Raw genomic sequence first — 21,094 nt, 5'->3', positions numbered from 1 at the left:
CCCCACAAATATTCAAGGACTCTGGTCTCTCAACCTCACACCTGGTGGCCTGATGTACTGGGTTCTATCCCTGTTCCAAAGGAAAACTCGATATTATGTTTTGGAACACCAGATAGCAGTCATGCTAGGGAAGGGTTTCAAAATGCTAAGAAAAAGTTTGGATGTTCTTCTGCTCCCTGCCACAAAAACCACCGTGCAGGCGTTAGTCTCCTCGAAGTTACACTACTGCAATGTCCTATATCTAGGGACTACAATAGGGAGGCTCAAGAAATTACAAAGAGTACAAAATGCTGCGGCCCGCTTAGTGTTAAACCTACCGAGAGGTTCTCCAGCAGGTCCAGCTTTGGTCACCCTACATTGGTTGCCACTCAACAAGAGAATTTTATTCAAAGCCTTAGGCTTCTGCCACAGACTTTTTTGTGATAAGGGTCCATGATTATCCAACCTCATTGATGATTAGCCACCAATCCAGTCACAGTCTTAGATCTTTAGGCACCAATCTGGCAGTAGTCCTGCCCAGTGCTGACAAATTTTTCTCTGGAAGATATCTATCTCATAGATAAGGAGGTTGAGGCCCTTTTAGACAAAGGGGCCATAGGACCGAACATGCCACACCCAGATGGGTTCAACCTCTTCTTGGTTGACAAGCGAGAGGGGGTGGAGGGGGGGGGGGGGGGATGACAGCGGCCCGAAATAAATTTCGAGGAGTTCAACGAGTGGCTAGCGTACCGCCACTTCAGAATAGAGAGGCTCCATCTCTTGAGCGATGTCCCCCATCCATTCAATAGGATGATGCATCTGGATCTAAAAGACACATTTATGACTCCTCTGATCTTTCCGACCTAAGGACGTTTTCTTCAGTTTATCTGGTGAAGTATGAGTTCACCACTCTCCCCTTCGGACTGTGTTTTATCCCGTGGTGCTTCATGAAAGTCCTCAAACCAGTGGTAGAGCACCTGCGATTGTAGGGGATAAGGATCATCATTTACCTGGATGACATTCTCATTATGAGTCAGTGCCCCAAGAAATTGTCTATGCAGCTGGAGATGGCAGTGAATCTCCTGTGGTGTCTGGGATTCATTATCAATAAGAAAAAGTCCCTCCTGACACTCTTTTAGGCAACTACTACATTCCTGGGTTTTGTGATAGACTCCATGACGGCCACCTTGAGTTTTCCGTCAGAGAAGATGACAAAGATTTGGCACGAGTTGCAGCAATCCCTCTACAGACAGTACACTTCCCTCTGGCAGCTTGCACATCTGGTGGGGCTACTGTCGTCCTCCATTCAGGCAATTTTCCCAGTGCTACTGCATTATCAAGAATTGCAACGTCTCAAGGCCCACCACTTGCAGAAAGGGGTCACGTACTCCCAGTCGGTGCACTTGTCAGAAGAGACAAGAGAGGAGAATACGTCGTGACTCTCCCACATGGAATGTGAGAGCGATTTTCGATTCCAATCCAGACCTGGTCATAGAGTCCGATGCCAGCAGATCCTACTGCAACGCGCGCTGTGGGGAACTTTCCACAGGAGGAATCTGGTCACAACAAGAACAGAAGTTGCACATCAACTGTTTGGAACTCTTCACAGGGTCCTTTACGGTCCAGTGTTGGACCAAGGACAATATTCAGTCCTGCGTCCTTCTCAAGATAGACAACGTATCAGAATTACGTTATTTCAGTCACCTCAGGGGATCAAAGCCCTGTCAGACCTGGTGAAAGATTTCTGGCAACACTGCCTGGACCATCATGCATCGGTCACAGGCGAGTATCTCCCCTGTCAAGCGAACCAGGTGACCTACTGACATTCCCACCATTTCCACGAATCGAGTCTCTAAAAGCTGACCAGGGGGTCTTCTTGATAATCTTTGACGGGTGGGTGCCTTTTTCAGTACACCTGTTTGCCTCACGCCTGGACCGGCAGGTGGTCTGGTTCTTCATCTGGAGACCGAATCACCTGGTGATGGTGAGAAAGTGCTATGCACGTCCCCCTTTCTCAGAGTTGATGAGGGTTTCTGATACCTCTTTGGAGGTGACACCTTTTTGGAGGTCTCAAGTTTGGTTCCCAGTTCTGATGGAACTTTCTTGGGATTTTCCAATCCTTATCCTCTTATTTCAGACTCTCCTCCTCAATCCTAACAACCCATTGGTGAAGGAGGGTTCCCTACGCCTGAAGGCTTAGCGGATTACAGTCAACGGTGGAAAATTCTCTTCAGTAACTATAGTGCCTCTTGAAGCGTACCATTCTGCCTACGACACAGCCTGAAAACTTGTGTGTTTGGAGGATGGTAGCAGGTGTCTTGGAGTTGTCAATGACATCTAGCATCCTGTCCCTTTTAACTGCCTCAGCGCTTGGATGAGGCTCTGATGTATGGGTGGGTGTGCAAATGTTCTCTACGATGGTGGTGTTGTTGCTGACGGGTATAGTGTATGGCTGATACTGTTGGATTTGGGATGATGGGTATCGGTCGGCTGGAATGACCCATGGGTTTTGTCTTCCTCTGCTACAAAGGATTGTGGCCAACTCTGTTGCAAAGTTGTGCTCTGGCGGTTTCAAGGTCCATGTTAAACATTTTTGAGTGCCTGGTGATGGTTCCCAAACAGCAGTCCTCCATCAAACAACATATCAATTTTTTTGTTTTGGACTTCTGGTCTAAATGAAGTTTTCAGAGGACCACTGCTCTGACTTGCCTTGGCTTCCGGTGACTGCCATAGAAAAGTCAAATCGTTTTGCAGCTCTTTCCATCAGGGTATGAAATGTACTAATGATGTCCAGTAGTGAGTCAATGGTGTATCCATCACTGGCAGAATATAGTCATCCCCTCTCAGTTTATTTGAGTAAGCAATTCTTCTTCTACATCAGTGTACTGGTTGTCAGCAGGCACATTCACACTATTAGGCCATTGACGCACCTCTAAAAATTGTTGTAGTGTTTGGAGTGGTGGAGATGAGATAGAGGGTCCACTCTTGATGTGAAGGTATAGGAGACTTCGGGTCAGGAGTCGGCTGATGGTGTTGAGGAGCAGATTGTGGCTGTGGCTCTGACAGAAACCTGTTGTAGTCAACTGCCATCATATGGCATAGGTCTTTTATTAGGTCACACTTGCATTTCCTCTATGTCCTGACATTAGATTCCGATTTGGCCTCAACTGTCTGTTGCTCCGTACAGGTCATCCAAGTCGGAATCGTCCTCATCTTCAGTATCTAGTAGCTTAGAAGGTGGTAGAAGGGGGAGTTTCCTATGAGAGATGTGCTCCACGTGCACGTCCCCTGGTCCCTTACTATTAAACTTCATACATGAGCATTTTATAGAGGAAAACTTATTAATATGTGATGCTGTCAAACAGGGCCTTGATGGGTATTTGTCAATGGACTCGATATTGCATCGGTGTGCAACAGTTTTGTGGATGGGTAGGCCTTCAATGGTCTCATTGACGGGTTGGTCGATGTCTGCTTCTTCATAGATTTCTGGTACTCAGTTGATGGATGAGCCTTTTGCAGGGGCATCAACAGGCTTTTAAGGCGATATCGCTTTATGCAGGCTTGATGCTCTCAACTGTATTTTAGCTTTGGCTTGTGGCATCAACAAGGCATCGTCAACTACGGTTGCAGCCAAGCTATTGACGAAGTGACCATAGCGTATGAGACTGACTTCACCTTTGTTGCCGGAGGAGGGGAAGGAGGAGGCATGGATGTGTGAAAATATTTCTTTTTGTGCTGTCACTCAGGAGAAGTTGGTCTGTCAGCCTATTGAGCGCCGCCTCATGACACTTTTCAGAAGGTAAGTCTGTATGCACTATTTTTGCTGACGAAGCCTGAGGATTTTCTGACATGCATTAGGCTACTTTTTTCTCTCCAGATATATAGAAGCTGGTTTAAAATTCACTGAGGAGGAGTGTTGCACTGTTTTGGTCTTTTGAAGCCATCTCAAGGGCCTTCACCCGCTGTCATTGAGATTTTTGGGCTGAAAATGTTCTGCAAATCTTGCTGTCTTTAGGCTTATGGTGTGTATACAAGCTTTAAATGCACCTTTTTGTGTGACTCATCTGTGAAAACGTATTTTTCCATAAGAGAGAAAAATCTTAAAAAGGCTTTTCTTTGGTTTTTTAATTGCGTCAGTCCTATCTACTTGTTTACCCTAAAGGTGGTGGTGGAAAAAAATGTTAACTCTACTCAAGAAAGGGTTTCTAAAGGATATATGTTAAGTTAAATTGTAGACTTAGCAAAGCTGAAGTGAGAGTAAAGCTCTGGCTAGCACTTTAACACAACATGCAGTAGAAATCTGAAGTGGAATGGGCTCTGGGAAGCAAGGAGCACTCACACCTCACGAACTACGTTTGGGCGTTTTACAATGAGATGGTTGTGCTAATAAAAAGACACTGTTTCGTATTTGCAACATAGGCAGTGCTTTTTACTACTAAGTTAAAGTTACTGATGGACTATTATTTCGACGATGGGTAATGATTTAAGGATGTGAATCTAAAATCAAATGATGTCGAAGCGGAGACATCTGGTAACCCTAAACAAAACTATAAATACTTTATTTGAAGTCAGTGTTTCTTCATCAAAATGAGTTTAAGGTTCCAAACCCTAGTCCATAAATAGATCAATATAACATCCACTTCCTAAAACTCTGAAATAAACAACCCAAAATACAATAACCATGACCGAAAGCACAACCTCAATCATTTGTTTTTTCATGGCTGAAGGTATCCTGTTCTCCAGTCTAGAAATAACCTGCCTTTTTAGGTCAAAAAAAGGAGATGCGCCTAGAAAATAACTCAAAATATGGTAACAAATTCTGATTAGAAAGGTATTATATGACTGGTTTGAAGAAATGACATGGCAAAGCACATCTGTACTAACTTAACTTGAATTACGTACAATAGAGTGAAAGATCATTATAGTCACAGGGCTTTCTGTGTGCCAAAACATGTTGGCATCAAAGGTCCTTTTTGGTGCTAACTCTTTCCAAGGCGAAAGGATTTTCCTAGTCTTAAATGTCTCAGATGTTAGCTGAAGCCATTTCTCTTTTTGGTTGTTACTGCACATCTGGGTCATGACATTGCCATTGATTCTTTAGAAACATTTACCCTATGACATCATTAAGACATTTACTACAGACAAGGACTTCTGTTACTTTTTAAAGCAAAGTTAAATAGTGATCCTCCACCGTCACGCTGGCACTGTTATCTTGGGATGAGAGAAAGGGGAAACTCTACTTATGCAGAATGTAGACTATGTGCATCTAATGAGGCCAATGCAACAATGCAAAAGGAAATCAGCAGGGCAAAACGGTCAGGGCTTCGCTGTCTATCTTCCATGCATGTTGCCTGAACAGCTCACATTTATAGATCTAGTGGCCAGACAGTTCATGTGATACTCATCTTCAGCCTTGATCGCAATTAGCTTACGAGATGCAAAGTCATATTTTAAAGAACTTGCTTCAGTAACTCCATAAACAGTATGAAAACATCAGAAAAAAGGTGCTAAATGTTGAAGTCTAAATATTAAACTGAAAGATGCAGAATATTTATTAGCAGTTTTCGTAAATGAAACCGGACTCAACCATCTCAAAACCAACGATAAAATTGGAGCCTAAGTTACACTTCAAATGAAGATGAACAAGCCCACAAACAGACTCCCATTGTTCAGAGAACCTGCAGTTACATTATAAAATGGAACAGAAACAGTGACTTGATAAAAGCATTATGAAAACCTCTAAATCAGAAGAGCCCAAATAAAATGGCTACAACTAATGAAAGATTTGCTTTCACAGCTGGACATAGGCAAGCATTTGAAATGAAGAGAGGGCCCATAGCAACAAGCAAAAATTGTTCAACAATAATGTGGGATGTCAACATTAAGGATGCTTATGGTGGGATTGAGATATTATCCTGCGCTTTTTATATTTCAGTTTTTTTAAGTTTGACCAATAAAGGAATACCATCTTTGTAAAAGCTGTACTTCACTACTTAAGCACGTAACAATGATACTGACAAGTTTTCCCTCCATTTTGTTTTTGAAATTAGCATCTTTTTGGAATGCACCTTTTGCATATTATTGATAAAGTTCAGAAAGAAAGCTGATCAATTTTAATTTCTTGCTCAAACAGTCATCCTCAATTCTTTCCAAGAACAAAATATCAAGGAATCAGAATTACCACCGTACCCCAATTTCAGTACTGGTTAATACGATATATATATATATATCTCTTGAATTTATCTTGGGACTAAAATGCATCTTATTTACTTACCTGGATATTAGTTCTCGGCAGGAATCGGTTAGTGATGGACTCTCATTCCTAACCATGCAAGTTAGAGCAGAGACAACACCTGCAGTCAGCAGTTTTCGGATCCTAGTCACTACGAAGTCCTTTTTATCCTAATGTAGAAAGGCAATAATAAGAGACATTCTTGTAGCATAGCAGTGGGTTAAGACTATAAGAAGATCCATACAACACATCATTCAGCTAGGCTTTCTTACTTTCCCTCCTCAGATCTATCAACATCTTCTCCTTCACCCTTGATGAATATGTTCATTCATAATACCAGTATTAAGTCTTCTCAGCGCGACTGGCATTACTATCACCCCTTCTTAACTGGCATTTGCTCTGCATAAGCACAAGGATTAGGTAGGTGTCAAGGAAAAAGAGAGAAAATAAAAGACAAAGAAAAATCAATAAAAGATGAGAGAGAGAAGGACTACAACACGGATACAAATAAGTAGGTTAGGATAAATTTGTCCAATCTATTTAGCCTATTTTTTTTTGTAACCCATAAAAATGATATGCAATGTTCTCCCTCCAAGGAAAATGACCACCTTATATCTAGCTATACAGCAAAGATGTGGCTCCTCACTGATTTTCCCACTTATTAACTCACCTTGGGGTGTTCCTCTGGAATATGTTGTTTAGCATATTTTGCCAGCTCTAACATTTGTGGATCCAGTTCTTCCTTATCATAGCTGTTGGTGCAGTTCACCAGGGTAGAAGCAACAGCAAACAGCACAGTCTTGTCCTCCGACTGCAAAGAACATCCAAAAAACAGAAATATAAGTATAGCAAATTAAAATTCCACATTAGTAGGGATTTAACAGGTTAGCATGGTTATAAATACAGAAATGAACAGTCCTACTATTGGGCTAGACTTTGCACAACATCAACAAAGGTAGACCAATCCCACAGCTCACACGTTAGGTCAGACAATTTTTGAGATGTTTGTGTAGAGAAGTGGTTCATGAATTATCCGAAATCTATCAATGGTTTTGAAGTTTCAGAACATACAAGCCTCACTTTATAGTTAACAGCAAGGTATGATCTGAGGCGGTCTCATATTACCTCTCAAAGTAAACAATATCTTAATAAAGAGGATGAAAATAAAACCAGTAATTAGGCACTTGAGTGATAAGACAATACCCTGCTTCGATAAGAAAGAGGCTTTAAAATGATTTGGAGGTTTGTGTAGTCGCTTTATTTTTCATGTAGATCAGCATAAACAGGCTGCTTCACATTCAGATTTCAGAACCTTTTGAACTATTGTTTATCCATATATAGACAGATCATGGAGTCCACTTCACATTTCCCACTATCATCTATAAAAACATGTACAGATTATTCCACATTCAATGTATCACAAAGAGGCCATTTCCCATCCAATTAATAAGCGGCTGCTTAAACTAAACACAAACTCAGAAAAAATGGAAAAACGAACCTTGGGTTTATTTAGGCAACCACTTGAAATGCAAATAACATTTGTACGCGCTCTCATACCCAGAGGTGTCTAGGCGCTAATGTTCAGAGTAGGAACTGCCTTTGGTTTATGGCCAAAGAGAACTGACAGAAGTCCTAGTGGTTAAAAAGACAAGTCTTAAAGGCTTTCCTAAAGGTCAGTAAGTCAGTCTTTAGTTTCAAATCCAGTGGCAAAGAATTCCACAGTTTGGAAGCGTAGGTAACAAAGTTCCTACCACCTCATCTGGATCTTTTGAATTTTTGAATAACTAGGTTGGGTGCAGAAAATGAGCGCAGCGGTCTAGTAGGAGAATAATGCTGAAAGTGCAATCTGAGGAATTCAGGTCTGGATCCTTGCAATGCTTTAAAGGAAATGCAAAGAGCTTTAAAATCAATGTGCATCTTGACAGGGAGCCAGTGAAGGTGGACCAAACCTTGTGCCACCAAATTGTGTTTGGGGATACCTAAAAGCAGGTGAACCGCCGCATTTTGCACAATTTTTTATTTGTTTAGGAATATTTTCTGCATATTAGTGAATAGTGCATTGGAGTAGTGTAAGAAAGTGCTCTCTTTTTGCAAGGTTGCCCCCGCTTTTTGCCAAACTGCTGATGTACTTTGACTGAGTGTGCCCTGGGTTCCTGCCAAACAGGTACCCAGGGCCTATTTTCTTTCCCTAAACTGCATTAAAAACAAAACTCAATTGGCACTCTTTGGCCACAGGTCAGTCCCTTGTAAATGGTACCATAGGAACCAAGGGCACTGTGGCCAGGGAAGGCCTCTAAGGGCTGCAGCATTTATTGTGCCACCCTTAGAAGCCCTGTACCATTACACACAGACACTGCCTTTGCAGGCTACGTGCTTTGGGGAAGAACAAAGTGAAGAGTCGACATGGCAAACATCTCTGAGTGAAGATATTGGTGTTGGGGGGAGCACTCCTATTTTTCTTATTAGTCAAAATCTAAACAACTTAGCACTATAACTCAATGGTGCTGCAGAGCTGCACATGCTGTTAATACATGTGATGTATTCTCAATCTCTTAATACAAGTACACTGACTTGAGTGCGCTGCGCACTGTTCACTATCTAATATTTTCTACGTTTACCACAGTCTGGCTTGTTTCACAATTTATTCAAATAAACAATTCTTTTCTTTTGATTGAAAAAAATGATATTCATGTAATAATGTTACACATTTACAAATAATGCCAAATTATAACGAACGTGTTACATCACATAATTTTTATCTAAACATGTTAACATTCTGATGATCCATTGACAGTTTTTCCCTTTAACATTTAAGTTGATGCCCAATGCATTTTGGGACGTAAATGTCCCTTCCTCAGGGGCCAATCTACAAAAAAAAATAATATACACATTTAATTCCTAATAGAGGAATACTTTCACGTTAACTCAATTACCCAAATTCCAATTTTTCTAAATTAACCACCTTGATTGCTCTGAAAGAATAATCCTTTATGTTAAGCACATGCATCCATATCCTTGAATTATAGCAATACTACTTGCCCCTGAGCTAGTAATTGTAACCCTAGTGAATTGTGATTATCTGAACAATGTAGTGTCATAACACCCGGTGCGCTACCAATGTCCTGTCTCGTGTCTACATATGTCAAGGGGTACCTTGTTAGTGTTAGACCAGTGATTTAAGCCGTATATTCAGTCCTGTCATGTAAATAAGATAGTGAGTTACTTCTTTAGTCTCTCATATCGTCCTACCAAAACACAACATAGCGCTGAACTTGCGCTAACCTTTAAACCTTCATAACCTCTGCAGTGCTGGAAAGAACTGTGTACGCCAAGCTGCCAGAGTCCTACAACGAAGACAAACACATTTATTATTACCACGTACACGGGTCCAAAACGATATAATCGCAGTCTTTGCTCTCATGCTAATCCAAACGCAGCCTAACTGGACTTTCCAAAGTGAAACGTCACACTTACCGAATGAGTAGGAGACTTTGTGGTCCTGTCGATACCTCTGGATTAACATACCGTAAACGCCGCGTATGCGTGGTTAAATCACGTGAAAAAATGGCAACATCGCAAAAGGACTAATGCCTCAGGTACAAGGCGGGAAGGCGCCAGCTTGGAGAGGTGATATTGTTCCGAAAACATAATTACATACCCATATGCAATCCATATAGTTTGCCACTCGAAAGGTGTGTTGTGAACAAATTAGAACATTATGAGTAACCTAGCAATCTAATGTTAGGCTATAGATAATCAAAAATAATGAGTTATGCGAGATGTATGAAGGCCCCAAGGTAGACGCCGCAGGAGATCTACACAGAACAACCTCTAATCAATATATTGTGCCCACACATATTCATATCAAAAAAATTACCAAAGAATCAAGAAAGATTCAAAATATTCAACTCAGTATTCTGAGTATCATAGGGACAAACAAGACTAAAACCTATAAAGTCGTACTAGTGTGATGAACGTCAAATTCAGTGTGTGACCTGGTCTCTACAGGGTCAAACATTTGTGTGACCCATCACCAAGAGTCATAATGTTCTGAAAACCTGTCTCTATACTAGTCTTAGTTATTAATATGCTGCAAGTGTAAGGATCTATCATACTAGGAATGGATATGTAACCAATCAAGGCGTGTATATGAATTACTGATGATATACCAAGTGCACTATATTTAAAGGAAGCAACTGTTATGTTAACTAAGTTTATAAAGCCCGCAGCTGCCTCAGCAAAAAGGTGTCCCGGCGCTAGCAGTAGAGGGATAGAAACAAAAAAACTGAATGGAAAGGTAGAGGAAAGAGTGGGCAAAAGGAAGCAAGATTAGATCGCAGGAAAAAGAAAGGTCTTGATGGCTTTACGGAAGGTCAGCATGCTATCCATGCTGCGAATATGAAGAGGCAGCGAGTTCCATAGCTTAGCTGCCAAACAACGAATGGACTGCCCCCCAATATGGAGACGCTTCACGTGGGGAATCACGACCAAGTGTTGCCCCAGGGAGCGCAGCTGGCATCCAGGAACATAAGGTGTCAGCAAATTGGCCAAAAGCCCGGGAGACGCGAATTTAAGAATTTTAAAAGATAGACAAAGAACCTTAAATTCAATTCGCTTAGCTATGGGCAACCAGTTTAGTTGTCGGATAACACCAGCTGTAGCGCACCTACGCGGGAGCCCCAACAAGACTCTGGCAGCTGCGTTTTGGACTTGCTGCAAGCGCACCACCTCAGCCTGATTAGCTCCGAGAAGGAGCAAGCTGGCGTAATCAAGTCTCGATAAGATCGCCACCACGGACAATGAGCTGACGAGTGGGTGGGTCGAAAAACCCCAACAGGGGTCTGAGTCCACGAAGAAGATCGAAACAGGTACCAGCTACCTTCTTGGTGTGGTCTTGAAAGCTGAGGGAGGAGTCCATCCAAACCCCCAAGTTTTTAACCACTGTCTTGGGGATAGGCATGCTGCCAAGAGTAGAAGGCCACCATTGTTCACTCCACATGCTCCTATCTTTCCCCACCAACAACACCTCGGTTTTATTAGCAGTAAGCTGGAGGCAGTTGGAATTCATCCACTCTGCTACTGTCACCAACCCACTTCTAAACTTCGAAGCGTCCTGCATAGAGTCGTCGGAGAGGGCCACCACCAGCTGCGTGTTGTCGGCGTAGGAGACCATAGAAAGGCCTTTGTCCCTAGCCACCGCCGCAAGGGGTTGAACGTACAGATTCAAAAGTACAGGACTCAGAGCGGAACCCTGAGGCACCCCCTGCCCAATGCACTGGACACATGAGAGAAATGGCTGGGCGGTCACTTGGAAAGTTCTCCCTGACAGGAAAGATCTAAACCATTCCAAGGCTAAGCCAGCAACACCTGCCTCCTCTAAACGGCGTAAAAGAATGTTATGGGAAACCGTATCAAATGCGGCAATGAGATCTAACAAAATCAGTGCCGCCGTGTGCCCTGTGTCCAGAATGGTCCGCAGATGTTCGGACACAGCCAATAGAGCCGTCTCCGTGCTGTGGCCAGGGCGGAAACCATTCTGGGAGGGATCCAGGGTGCCATTACTATTGAGAAACCCAGTTAAGATGTTATTACTGTGAGCCTCAGCGATCTTAGCTACCCAAGGTAGGAGAGAGATGGGGCGAAAGTTTTCCAACTTAGCAGGGTCCAGCGACGTTTTTTTCAATAATGGGACCACCATGGCCTGCTTCCACGTCTCAAGAACCACAGCAGTAGCAAAATATGAATTGGCGACCTGGCATAAAGGAGCCAAGAGCACAGAGAGAGAGTCTCTGAACTGGGCGGGTTTCAAAGGATCAACCGGGGAACCCGATGTAACTTTACCGCACAGCAAAAGAAACTCTTCCTGATAAATGGAAGAGATGACCTCCAAAAGATGTGCAGGAGGTGACCCATAAGGGGCAATGGAAGAGGGGGCAGCAGTGGGAACGACTTATAGATAGTTTCTACTTTGGTCACAAAAAAAGTCGCCAGGTCTTTACAAGGTTGCTTAGAGCTAATCACAGAGATAGTGGAGTTTTTTCTGACTCTAAAATCCTTAATTATTTTAATGATACTTTTAGCCGGATTTTGAATAAGTTTGATTTCCTTAGCAAAATAAGCTGCCCGGACAGAATGTATAGTCCTGTGATAACTTTTAATTGCAGCCTGGTAACATGCTTTGGCCCCGGGATCATAGTCCTTTCTCCAGATACGCTTCAACCTTTTACAAGATTTGCAAATCTCAGCCAGAGATTTGTTAAACCAAGGATTGGAATCTGAGTTGCGACCCTTAGACCATTTGGCAGGGATGAGTGAATCAAGAGCTTTAAAAATCCAATTGCAAAGTGATCTATAGAGTGCATCAGGATCACCGTGCCATTGAGGAGGATGAGCAGAGAGAAGAGCATGAAAATCCACAAGCTTCAGTTTGCGCCAAGGGCGTTTAAATGAGGGCAGTTGGAAAGCTCTAGGTGGAGGTTCGAAAATCGGGAAAGACATTAGGACCAGATAGTGGTCCGACCAACATACACGACTGGGGGTCTCCACAGAAGCATGGGGAATGTTAGAAAAGACAGGGTCCAATAGATGGCCGGCAGTATGGGTAGCGCCAGAAACCAATTGCATTAATTGGCAGGCCGCTAGGTCTACAAGCAAACTGTTAATATCACTGTTAATATCACTCATGTCCATACGATCGTTAAGACCGCTGGGTATCATGGTATTAGCATCTTGATCCAGTATATCTCTCTTTGTAGTAATTACTTATTGTTATCGAGACCAAGCTGTAATGGTACCTTTTCAATAAAAACCTCGGTTGTGACATAGTGTGTTTTGCCTCATTCCAATGGGCCGCTATAATAGATGTTGTATTTTTAGTCCTGATTTTCCTTTTGTGTTCTGTGACCCTTATTTTGATCTTCCGTTGAGTTCTGCCTACATAGGCCTTGCCACACGGGCATTTAATACAATAGATCACATTGCTTGTATTGCAGTCACTAGTGTGCCTTAATTGTACTCTTCTCCCCGTTGTTGGGCGTGATGAGGTGTTTCCAGTGATGTTAATATTGCAGTGTATGCAGTTTTTGACACCTTTTAGTCCACTGTTGCTCCTCCATGTCAACTCTTCTATCTGGATTAGCTAGAACTGTGCGGAGATTTCTGCCTCTAGTGTAAGCATGTAGAGGTTTGCTCTTAAATATTCCATTGAAATCAGGTTTATTTTCCAATAATTCCCACCTCGTATTAATGATTCTCTTAATCTCTTGTGAGCTAGTCGTGTACTTTGAACAAACACCATTCTGTTGTCATCCGATCTGATCAGTTGGACGAATAGATCCTTACGATCCTTTTCTTGTACCCTCTTGATGCTATCTTGTAAGATTGTTTCAGGGTATTCTCTGTCAATGTGCAGCTATTTATATTCGTCTATTTTCTGTTTATAGATGGCTGGTTCGGAACATATTCTTTTAATCCTAATGAACTGGGAATATGGTAAGTTCCTTATCAGACTCCTCGGGTGAAAACTTATAAATGCCAAGGCGTTGTTACGATCTGTAGGTTTAGTATATGTTTGTGTTTCAAAACGTATACCTGCTGGTGGTTTAGTCACCGACACATCTAGAAAATGGATACATTTATCATCAATAGTATGGGTAAATTGTATCCTTGGGTTGAACGTGTTCAATGTGCATATCATATCTTCCAACCCAGTCTTGGAATCCGACCACACAATGAAAATATCATCTATGTATCTGCAATATAGCTTTATTTTTTACCACCACGATGGGTTTCTCATGATATACTGATGCTCAAATTGGGCCATAAACATATTAGCGTATGCTGGGGCCCCCGAGAAACCCATAGAAATCCCAGTCAATTGTGCAAAAAAGTGGTCTTGCCAGGAAAAATAACTATGGTGTAGACAAAATTGTAAGAGTTGAAGTAGAAGTATCTTCTCTGTACCAATGTCATCCATCTGTAGTAAAGCCCCCTCAACGGCTTCCATTCCTGCTTGGTGTGGTATGGACGTATACAGAGCTGTAACGTCGATAGTACATAACAGCCAATTATCCTGAGTCTCAATTTCCAACTGTTGTAGTTTCTGTAAAAAGTGTGTGGCGTCCTTAAGGTAAGACTTCCAACCTTGAACAAATAATCTGAATATAGTGATCAAGAAATCTTACTAATGGATCAAATAATGATCTGCATCCTGGCACAATAGGTCGGAATCGAGGGTTCTTGAGATCTTTACCAATTCCTAGACATTTTAAGTGCAGAAATGCCATTAAGAGTATATGGTGCTGGGAGTTTGTCATTACGAACTCCACAGCATCATGATGACTTTACTGAAAACTGGGAAGTTTGGTATCAAACTTCTCAGCACATTAAAACCCACACTGATGCCAGCGTGGGATTTAATGAAAAATGCACTCCGAGTGTATCCTAGAGATGCCCCCTGAAAAATGACCAAAACTATTGTCCAGGCTGAGTAGCTGCTCGCCAGCTGCCACCACCAGATAGGTTTCTGGACCCCTGGGTCGAGAGCCTGGTGCTCTCAGGGGTCTGAAACAATGCACATCCTGGGACGAGGTGCCAAGCCTCCTCCCCCAGGATGGGCAGGGTCCACGAAGGGGAAGCTTCAAAGGATTGCCGCCTTGGTGAGCTTCCCCAGGCCTTTGCTGCTTCTAGGAACTGCGCCCCACCGGTTGTGACCCCCACTTTGGGCGTGAGAATCGACAGGAAAACCAAGTGAGGAAGGGAGGTGTGCCCACTTTTGCCAACCACACCCCTCAGGTCACGAAGCGTCTTCTTCGATCGAAATGATCGGCATGCGTCGCAGTCTTTCTCGCCGTGTTCCGGGGATAGACAAAGGTGCACGGAAACATGGCGCTACACCCGGGACAGAGTTTGAATGGAGTCCGATCCATCGACTACAAGCGAGCCCTTCGCAGGTAGGGCCAACAGCCCTCCACGAGTTTTCCACTCGAAGGTCTTTGAGTCGAAACGATATGCGGAAAATGGGAAACGCGATCGAGAAACAATACTGTCGAGGGTGGTGGATTGTGCATCAAAGAGAACCCGAGAAACGGTGCCGATCGGAGCGCAGCAATTCAAATCCAAACTCGATGGTGGAAAAAAACAATCTAACAATGGAGTCGATGTCCATGCGCACTATCACCGAAAGGACAAGTCACCTACCTCGTGACTGGGAAAGACTTCTTCGAAGTAAAGCAAAGTGAAAACATCCTGACCCAACACTAGATGGTGGGCTATGCAAGCATGTGATCTACAGCTCACATGCCTCAAACATAATATTTTTATACAAATCAAATTGGTCCGAGTTCTGTCTCTGAGCGTGTGACTTCATTTGTTGCCTGAGCGTGTGCAACAAATGCTTAAGACTACCCTCCGATACAGTCTTAGTGCTCGCCCATACTACCACAAATTGAGAGTAAAGTGCTATCTAATTTTACCTCGGTCTCCCTCAGGGGTTCCACTGGACTCTGTGCACACTATACCTCACTTTGGTATAGTATATAGAGAGCCAGCTTCCTACAAGCTGTCCAATTTTGAGATGATGAGGGCACCAATTTCTGCAATTACTTTGCAACGAACGGAAGAATGTTCCGTAACAGTTTCACCGTAAAAAAGGAAGCGGATTTGATGGAATTGATGTTGACTTCAAATGACAGCTTGCTGGCAAAAAGAACCTTTGCAACATAATATTCTGGAATCTGCAAGCAGTTGTTTCTGGGTTACTAGCTACTGACATCACTATTTGGGTGTCATCTGCGTATGAGACCAACAGGCAGCCAAATGATTTTATCAGTCTAGCCAAGGGAGTAACATATAAATTAAGAAGAACTGGACTCAAAGATTAGCCTTGTGGAACACCACATGGTAGTGAAAAGGAAGTACAGATGAAAATGTCTATGGCAAAAAAAATTGATCTTGGTCACAAAGAAAAGATTTTAGCAGAGCAGTAATTATCCAAGCAATTGCCTATACTTGGCTTTACGTGTCAGCTTACAAGTAGAAGGTCTTTTGATATCCATAGTGCTTCGAAGCCCATTTATCGTATTCCATCATGTTGTTTGCATTTTAGAAATAAGATCTCAAAACCTACATTGTTATCAATACAGATGAGGTTGTTTTCCATTCTAAAATGATTGTTGTGGATACATACCTTTACCTTATTTACACTACAGACCCAGTAATAGGCTGAAGGTGTTATAGCTTTACCAACATTTCTTTCATCTAATTTGGATCCCTTGAAATGTTAAGCATTTTATAAATACAATCTGACTTCACGAGAATTTGTCTACAGGCAACAACCACAAAGAGTAATATTAACTTGGAGATGACAATACCCAACTGCATCTAATTAAATAGGTTTGTATAAAAAATAATTGTTATGAAACATATGGCATGATACACGTTGAGCTGTGCTAACTATGGATCTTACTGGCTTGATTGCTGGAGACAGAGTAAAAATTCCAAATAAAGTACCAAGGCACAGTGCTCACTTGAGTATGGAGACTATTTTAAAGTCATTAACTTGTTGAAACTATATGATTGAGATAAAATAACATTATAAAGATTTTGCAGCTGAGGAATATCTGGTGAACGTAGCTAGGGAGTTAACTGAAGTTCTTGCTCCTCTGTGCCCCAGACGAATCTCATCACTTGCTGAGTCCCTCAGGGTTTCTCCTTACCTGCAGTTATCTTCACCTCAAAATGGAGCTCCTTCGCATTCTTCTCACCAACAGTGGCATAAAAATTCACCAATATACCAATGATACACAACTCTACTTAGAAGATTCCTCCACTCTAGTCATCAGACTCCTCAAGTACTGGCAGAGCTACGAGATGCTCAACTCCACCAAGACAAATCAGCAATAACTGGGGCAAACCAGGCTTAACCACATGAACATGGATGGATTCAAATTCCAACTTTGAACCAACACATTTGGATTCACTCCGGGGAACAACCCCATCCTCAAGGAACACACTGTAAAGGAAACAAACACTATCTTGTACCACCTCACTCTATATTGAAAGTGAAAAGGTTTCTCCCAAAAAGTGTCTTCAGAACTACAGTTCAATCCCTAGTACTCTTGCATCAGGATGCTGGCAATGTCCTGCTCCAAGTCCTCCCAGACTCCACAATGGCAGGCGCACCCAGGATATGGAATAACTGCCCTATATCTACCAAGACCACCCCAACCCAGATCCAATTTAGGAAATAGCTGAAGACGCATATGTTTAAGAAACGCTACATCACAAGGCAGTAACAGTCTATTTTGCTCCCAGAATCTAGTAACCCCTGCAATCATTTGTTGGCTGTACCTTTGCCACAATACATCGCTCTGCTGTCTTTTAGCTAGATTCCTGCTACACAATGTCACATACATGAAGAATCCAGAAGTATTTTTTCCTGGCATTACAAAAGCCATTTATCTCATGCTCCTCCCCATATCCACCAGTTCACATCCCTCATGCTATGTCTGTTGCTAAAGGTGAAAACACAAGCATAAAGATCAACTAGGTTTCCTGCAACCAAATGTTATGGTAACACTTCACGGTTGCCAAGAATTCTACACTTTCAATTTGTCTCTCCACACCTGCAGTATTTCTGATGCTTCACTGAAAAAACAGACACTGAATTAATGAGCAGTCAAGAGCCCATTGCCATTCACACAACTGAACTGCGGATTTAATAGCCCTCAAAAATCCTTAGAATATATTTTCCTGTTAGCTCCTATAACAAATATTAATTTGTATATTTTCACAACTACACAGTGAACATTTGCATGTACTTATACTGGATTTCTAGCCTCAGAGGGCTTTTGGTCGGTTTTGATGTACAATCCTACAAAGAAGTCTTGATTGGAAACATGGTTGGCACAAAATGTGGAGATCAATACCCCCTTAAAAACAATTCAAGAACTGAGAAAGAAAAATACTCTCTTTACTAGATGATTGTCAAAAAAGAATTTGAGCGATTAAGTCGCCCACCTGTTATACAAAAGTCCCAAAGATGGGTGAACGACATGCTTCTTCAGGGAAACTAAGGTACCTGCCCAGTTTATTCTGATCATTCTCATTTTTCAGATGTGAAATTAAAGCATGATATGCTCCCGACCCACAGAGTTTGCGCTGCGCAGACAGAAGCAACACAATATAATAGTGCAATGACAAAAATGAGCCATCTGGCGGACAGGAGAGCTTCTCTGTGCACCAAGTGTTCCCTTCATATCAACTTCACACTGTCAAAAAGTCAAAACATACATGAAAGTAGCATTCTTCTGTTCTATACTCTTTTGAAATCCCATAAAAAAATGGACCTGGGATAGGATGTGCCATTTACTTTGAAGCTTCAAAATAAATTCCATTTTGTTTCTCCCTTGCCTAGCACCCTCTGTATGATCTTGAACAACTGATTGAATTTAAATTCCAGTGCATAAGATTCTTAAATGTAAACTAAAGCTCTCAGTAGAATTAATCTCTGCAAAAATCCCCATCCAAATGCTTGAGCATGTTTAAAAATGGTGGTTACCTAATGCTATGGTTTGGGAAGTCTTTTAAAGGGGGTCTAGTCTACATAGGAATTTGTGTCAACATAAGCAGGTGATAGACTGAGACCTAAACTTTTAGTCACTCATCCATTTAGAACTTCAAAAGGTGGTACTTCTCGTTTTACCTTTGCTAACTGGAACATGGCTTTCATAGCTGCCTTATCCTCGACAAACTCCTCCTTTACATCTGCATCGAAGGTGAGGTAAGCTAGTCCCTCCACTGCCCAGCGTCGCGTGCTGGCCTTTATCTCCTCATTACACAGCCATCTGTGGGGTAGAAAACAAGTAGAAATGAATCTGATAATATCTGTCCCCACGGAGTAGGCTACTGCTCTGAAATGTGTGACTTCCTCTAATAGAGGCAGGTGCAAGGTGCTCAGAAGACAGACTGATATCAATAAGAAAGCGGTTTCTTTTATGTTGCTATTCTTACAATGGAATCAATGGGAATATTTTTGGATACTGATCAATAAATGTGAATATTTTGTAATCGTACACTGATGCCGTTAGTGCAATCAATCCACTATGAAAGGACTGAAGAAAATACATTTGACATTGGTAGTTGTTAAAAGAAGAGATATGATGAGCACAAGAGAATTACTTTGGTCCCGGAGAATACCAAGAGTCCAAATAAGGATTTACATTAGCTCTAAAATCCTGGATTAGAACACTTCAGCCAGGGTCAACAGAAATGCCCCTCTTTTAGGAGGCCAAATTGAACCCTGTGAAAAAGAAAAGGGACTTGTGCACTGTGTGACAGGAAAGACACCTTATCTTTAGGCACTATGGCCCCCAAAGCTCAGGCAAGCAACAGGTGAGACAGTGGGCCACCATGAGTGTCTCTCTGCAGTGTAATCCTAAACAATAGAACATTATTCATGAAGATCACAGCATAAGTATCGAAATGACGTTGATCAATCATTTTCTTAGATGTAAAGCAAACTCCAAGTGTTTAAGCAATCTACTAAGATATACCAATAATATGTACTGTGAGTTTTTTTTTTGGTCCAAACAGGTCACAGAATTGGTATGATTTCCCTTGACTAATTACTAATTTTCCCAAATGAATGTACCTGGTATGAAGCTTTGTGTTTTTCAATAAGCCACACTAGAGTCCAACACAGTCTGGTATCTCGGGTGTATTCTCCTACTATTCCAAATTATAAATCAATTTGATTTATTTTGTAGCTGCCTCACCAGATATTCCTTAATCCTAACATCGGATAGTGTCTGTTAGTATTGTATTGTAATATCTGTAATTTAATGGGACTTTGATTCAATTCTCAGCGGTTCTAGTATTCCTCTCTCTAATGACATATTCCCATATGAATTCCTTGAACTTGTTCCATACAACTACTAAAACACAGCCAAATTATGTCCACAATGGAAGCAGTGAATACCATGACAGATAGTGCATCTGACTTGAACTTTCCATTCAACGAGGGCCTGGAAGCACCCAGCACAATAAAACAAAGTTGTAACTGGTGCACTATTTCTTAAACTGCACAACACCTAACTTGCATAGCCATAACATGATCTATGTCGCCTAATAAATTGGGTACCCACCAGTAATCCGTGTATTGTTGAGTCAAGCTGCATAACTCTCTTTGTCAACCTAGTCTACAACTAAAGCATACCTTTAACCCACACCGCTGATTCCAACAGCTTTCATACTTTTAAACTGAGTACTGCATTAGAATCCAAACTATGTACATTATTTTGCTGTCCCATGTGTTCTATGCTTGTGGAGTGAGATCACTGATAAGAGGAATGCATAATTTGGAAAAATGTTGTAGCGCTAGTGTTCCACCGAGGACAGTGGGTGATGGAATAAGCATGGATCTTCAGTGCTCATTATATGTAGCCTGTACTTGGAATTTACATAAATAAATAAGTCAAGGTATAGCAAATGCATGGACACTGGACCTAAAAACATGCTTACTGGACTGTAAGTAAATTTAAGAAGCAGACTCCAAGAAGACGACTGCAAGGAATGCTGAAAAAGAATCTGCACAGCTTATCAGTCCCTTTACTATATCAGATTGATCAAGGAAGAAGGACAATATTTACATCTTCTAAGGGAAGGAAAACACCGACTACTTAAGCTGTTCTAAGGTGCAGCACAAAAGTAGACATGAACAAGTTACTTACCTTCGGTAACGCTTTTTCTGGTGGATACAGTATCTGCCTGTGGATTCCTCACCTTGTGAATATCCCCTGCGCCAGCAACATTCGGAAACTTTTGTAGCAGTCTACGCCGATGAGGTCGAATACGACGTCACAGAGACACGGCTCCGCTCGCGAC

At 42.0% G+C, this 21,094-nt stretch overlaps 1 protein-coding gene across 1 annotated transcript in view; it reads right to left on the bottom strand.

The window, feature by feature from the left end:
• Positions 1 to 21,094, bottom strand: part of UNC45A (unc-45 myosin chaperone A) — a 443,919-nt gene that overhangs the window by 239,871 nt on the left and 182,954 nt on the right. The window contains exons 12-14 of the mRNA XM_085644379.1: positions 18,915 to 19,056; positions 6,882 to 7,022; positions 6,254 to 6,381 (exon numbers count right to left, since the gene is read on the bottom strand). Coding sequence (XP_085500505.1) covers positions 6,254 to 6,381; positions 6,882 to 7,022; positions 18,915 to 19,056 — 411 coding nt within the window. The remainder of the gene's footprint in view (positions 1 to 6,253; positions 6,382 to 6,881; positions 7,023 to 18,914; positions 19,057 to 21,094) is intronic.

The sequence above is a fragment of the Triturus cristatus genome, chromosome 3_1, assembly GCF_964204655.1.
Source record: "Triturus cristatus chromosome 3_1, aTriCri1.1, whole genome shotgun sequence".
Classification (NCBI taxonomy): Eukaryota; Metazoa; Chordata; class Amphibia; order Caudata; family Salamandridae; genus Triturus; species Triturus cristatus.
The sequence above is the reverse complement of the archived record's forward strand: the minus strand, read 5'-3'. Positions and strand labels throughout refer to the sequence as shown.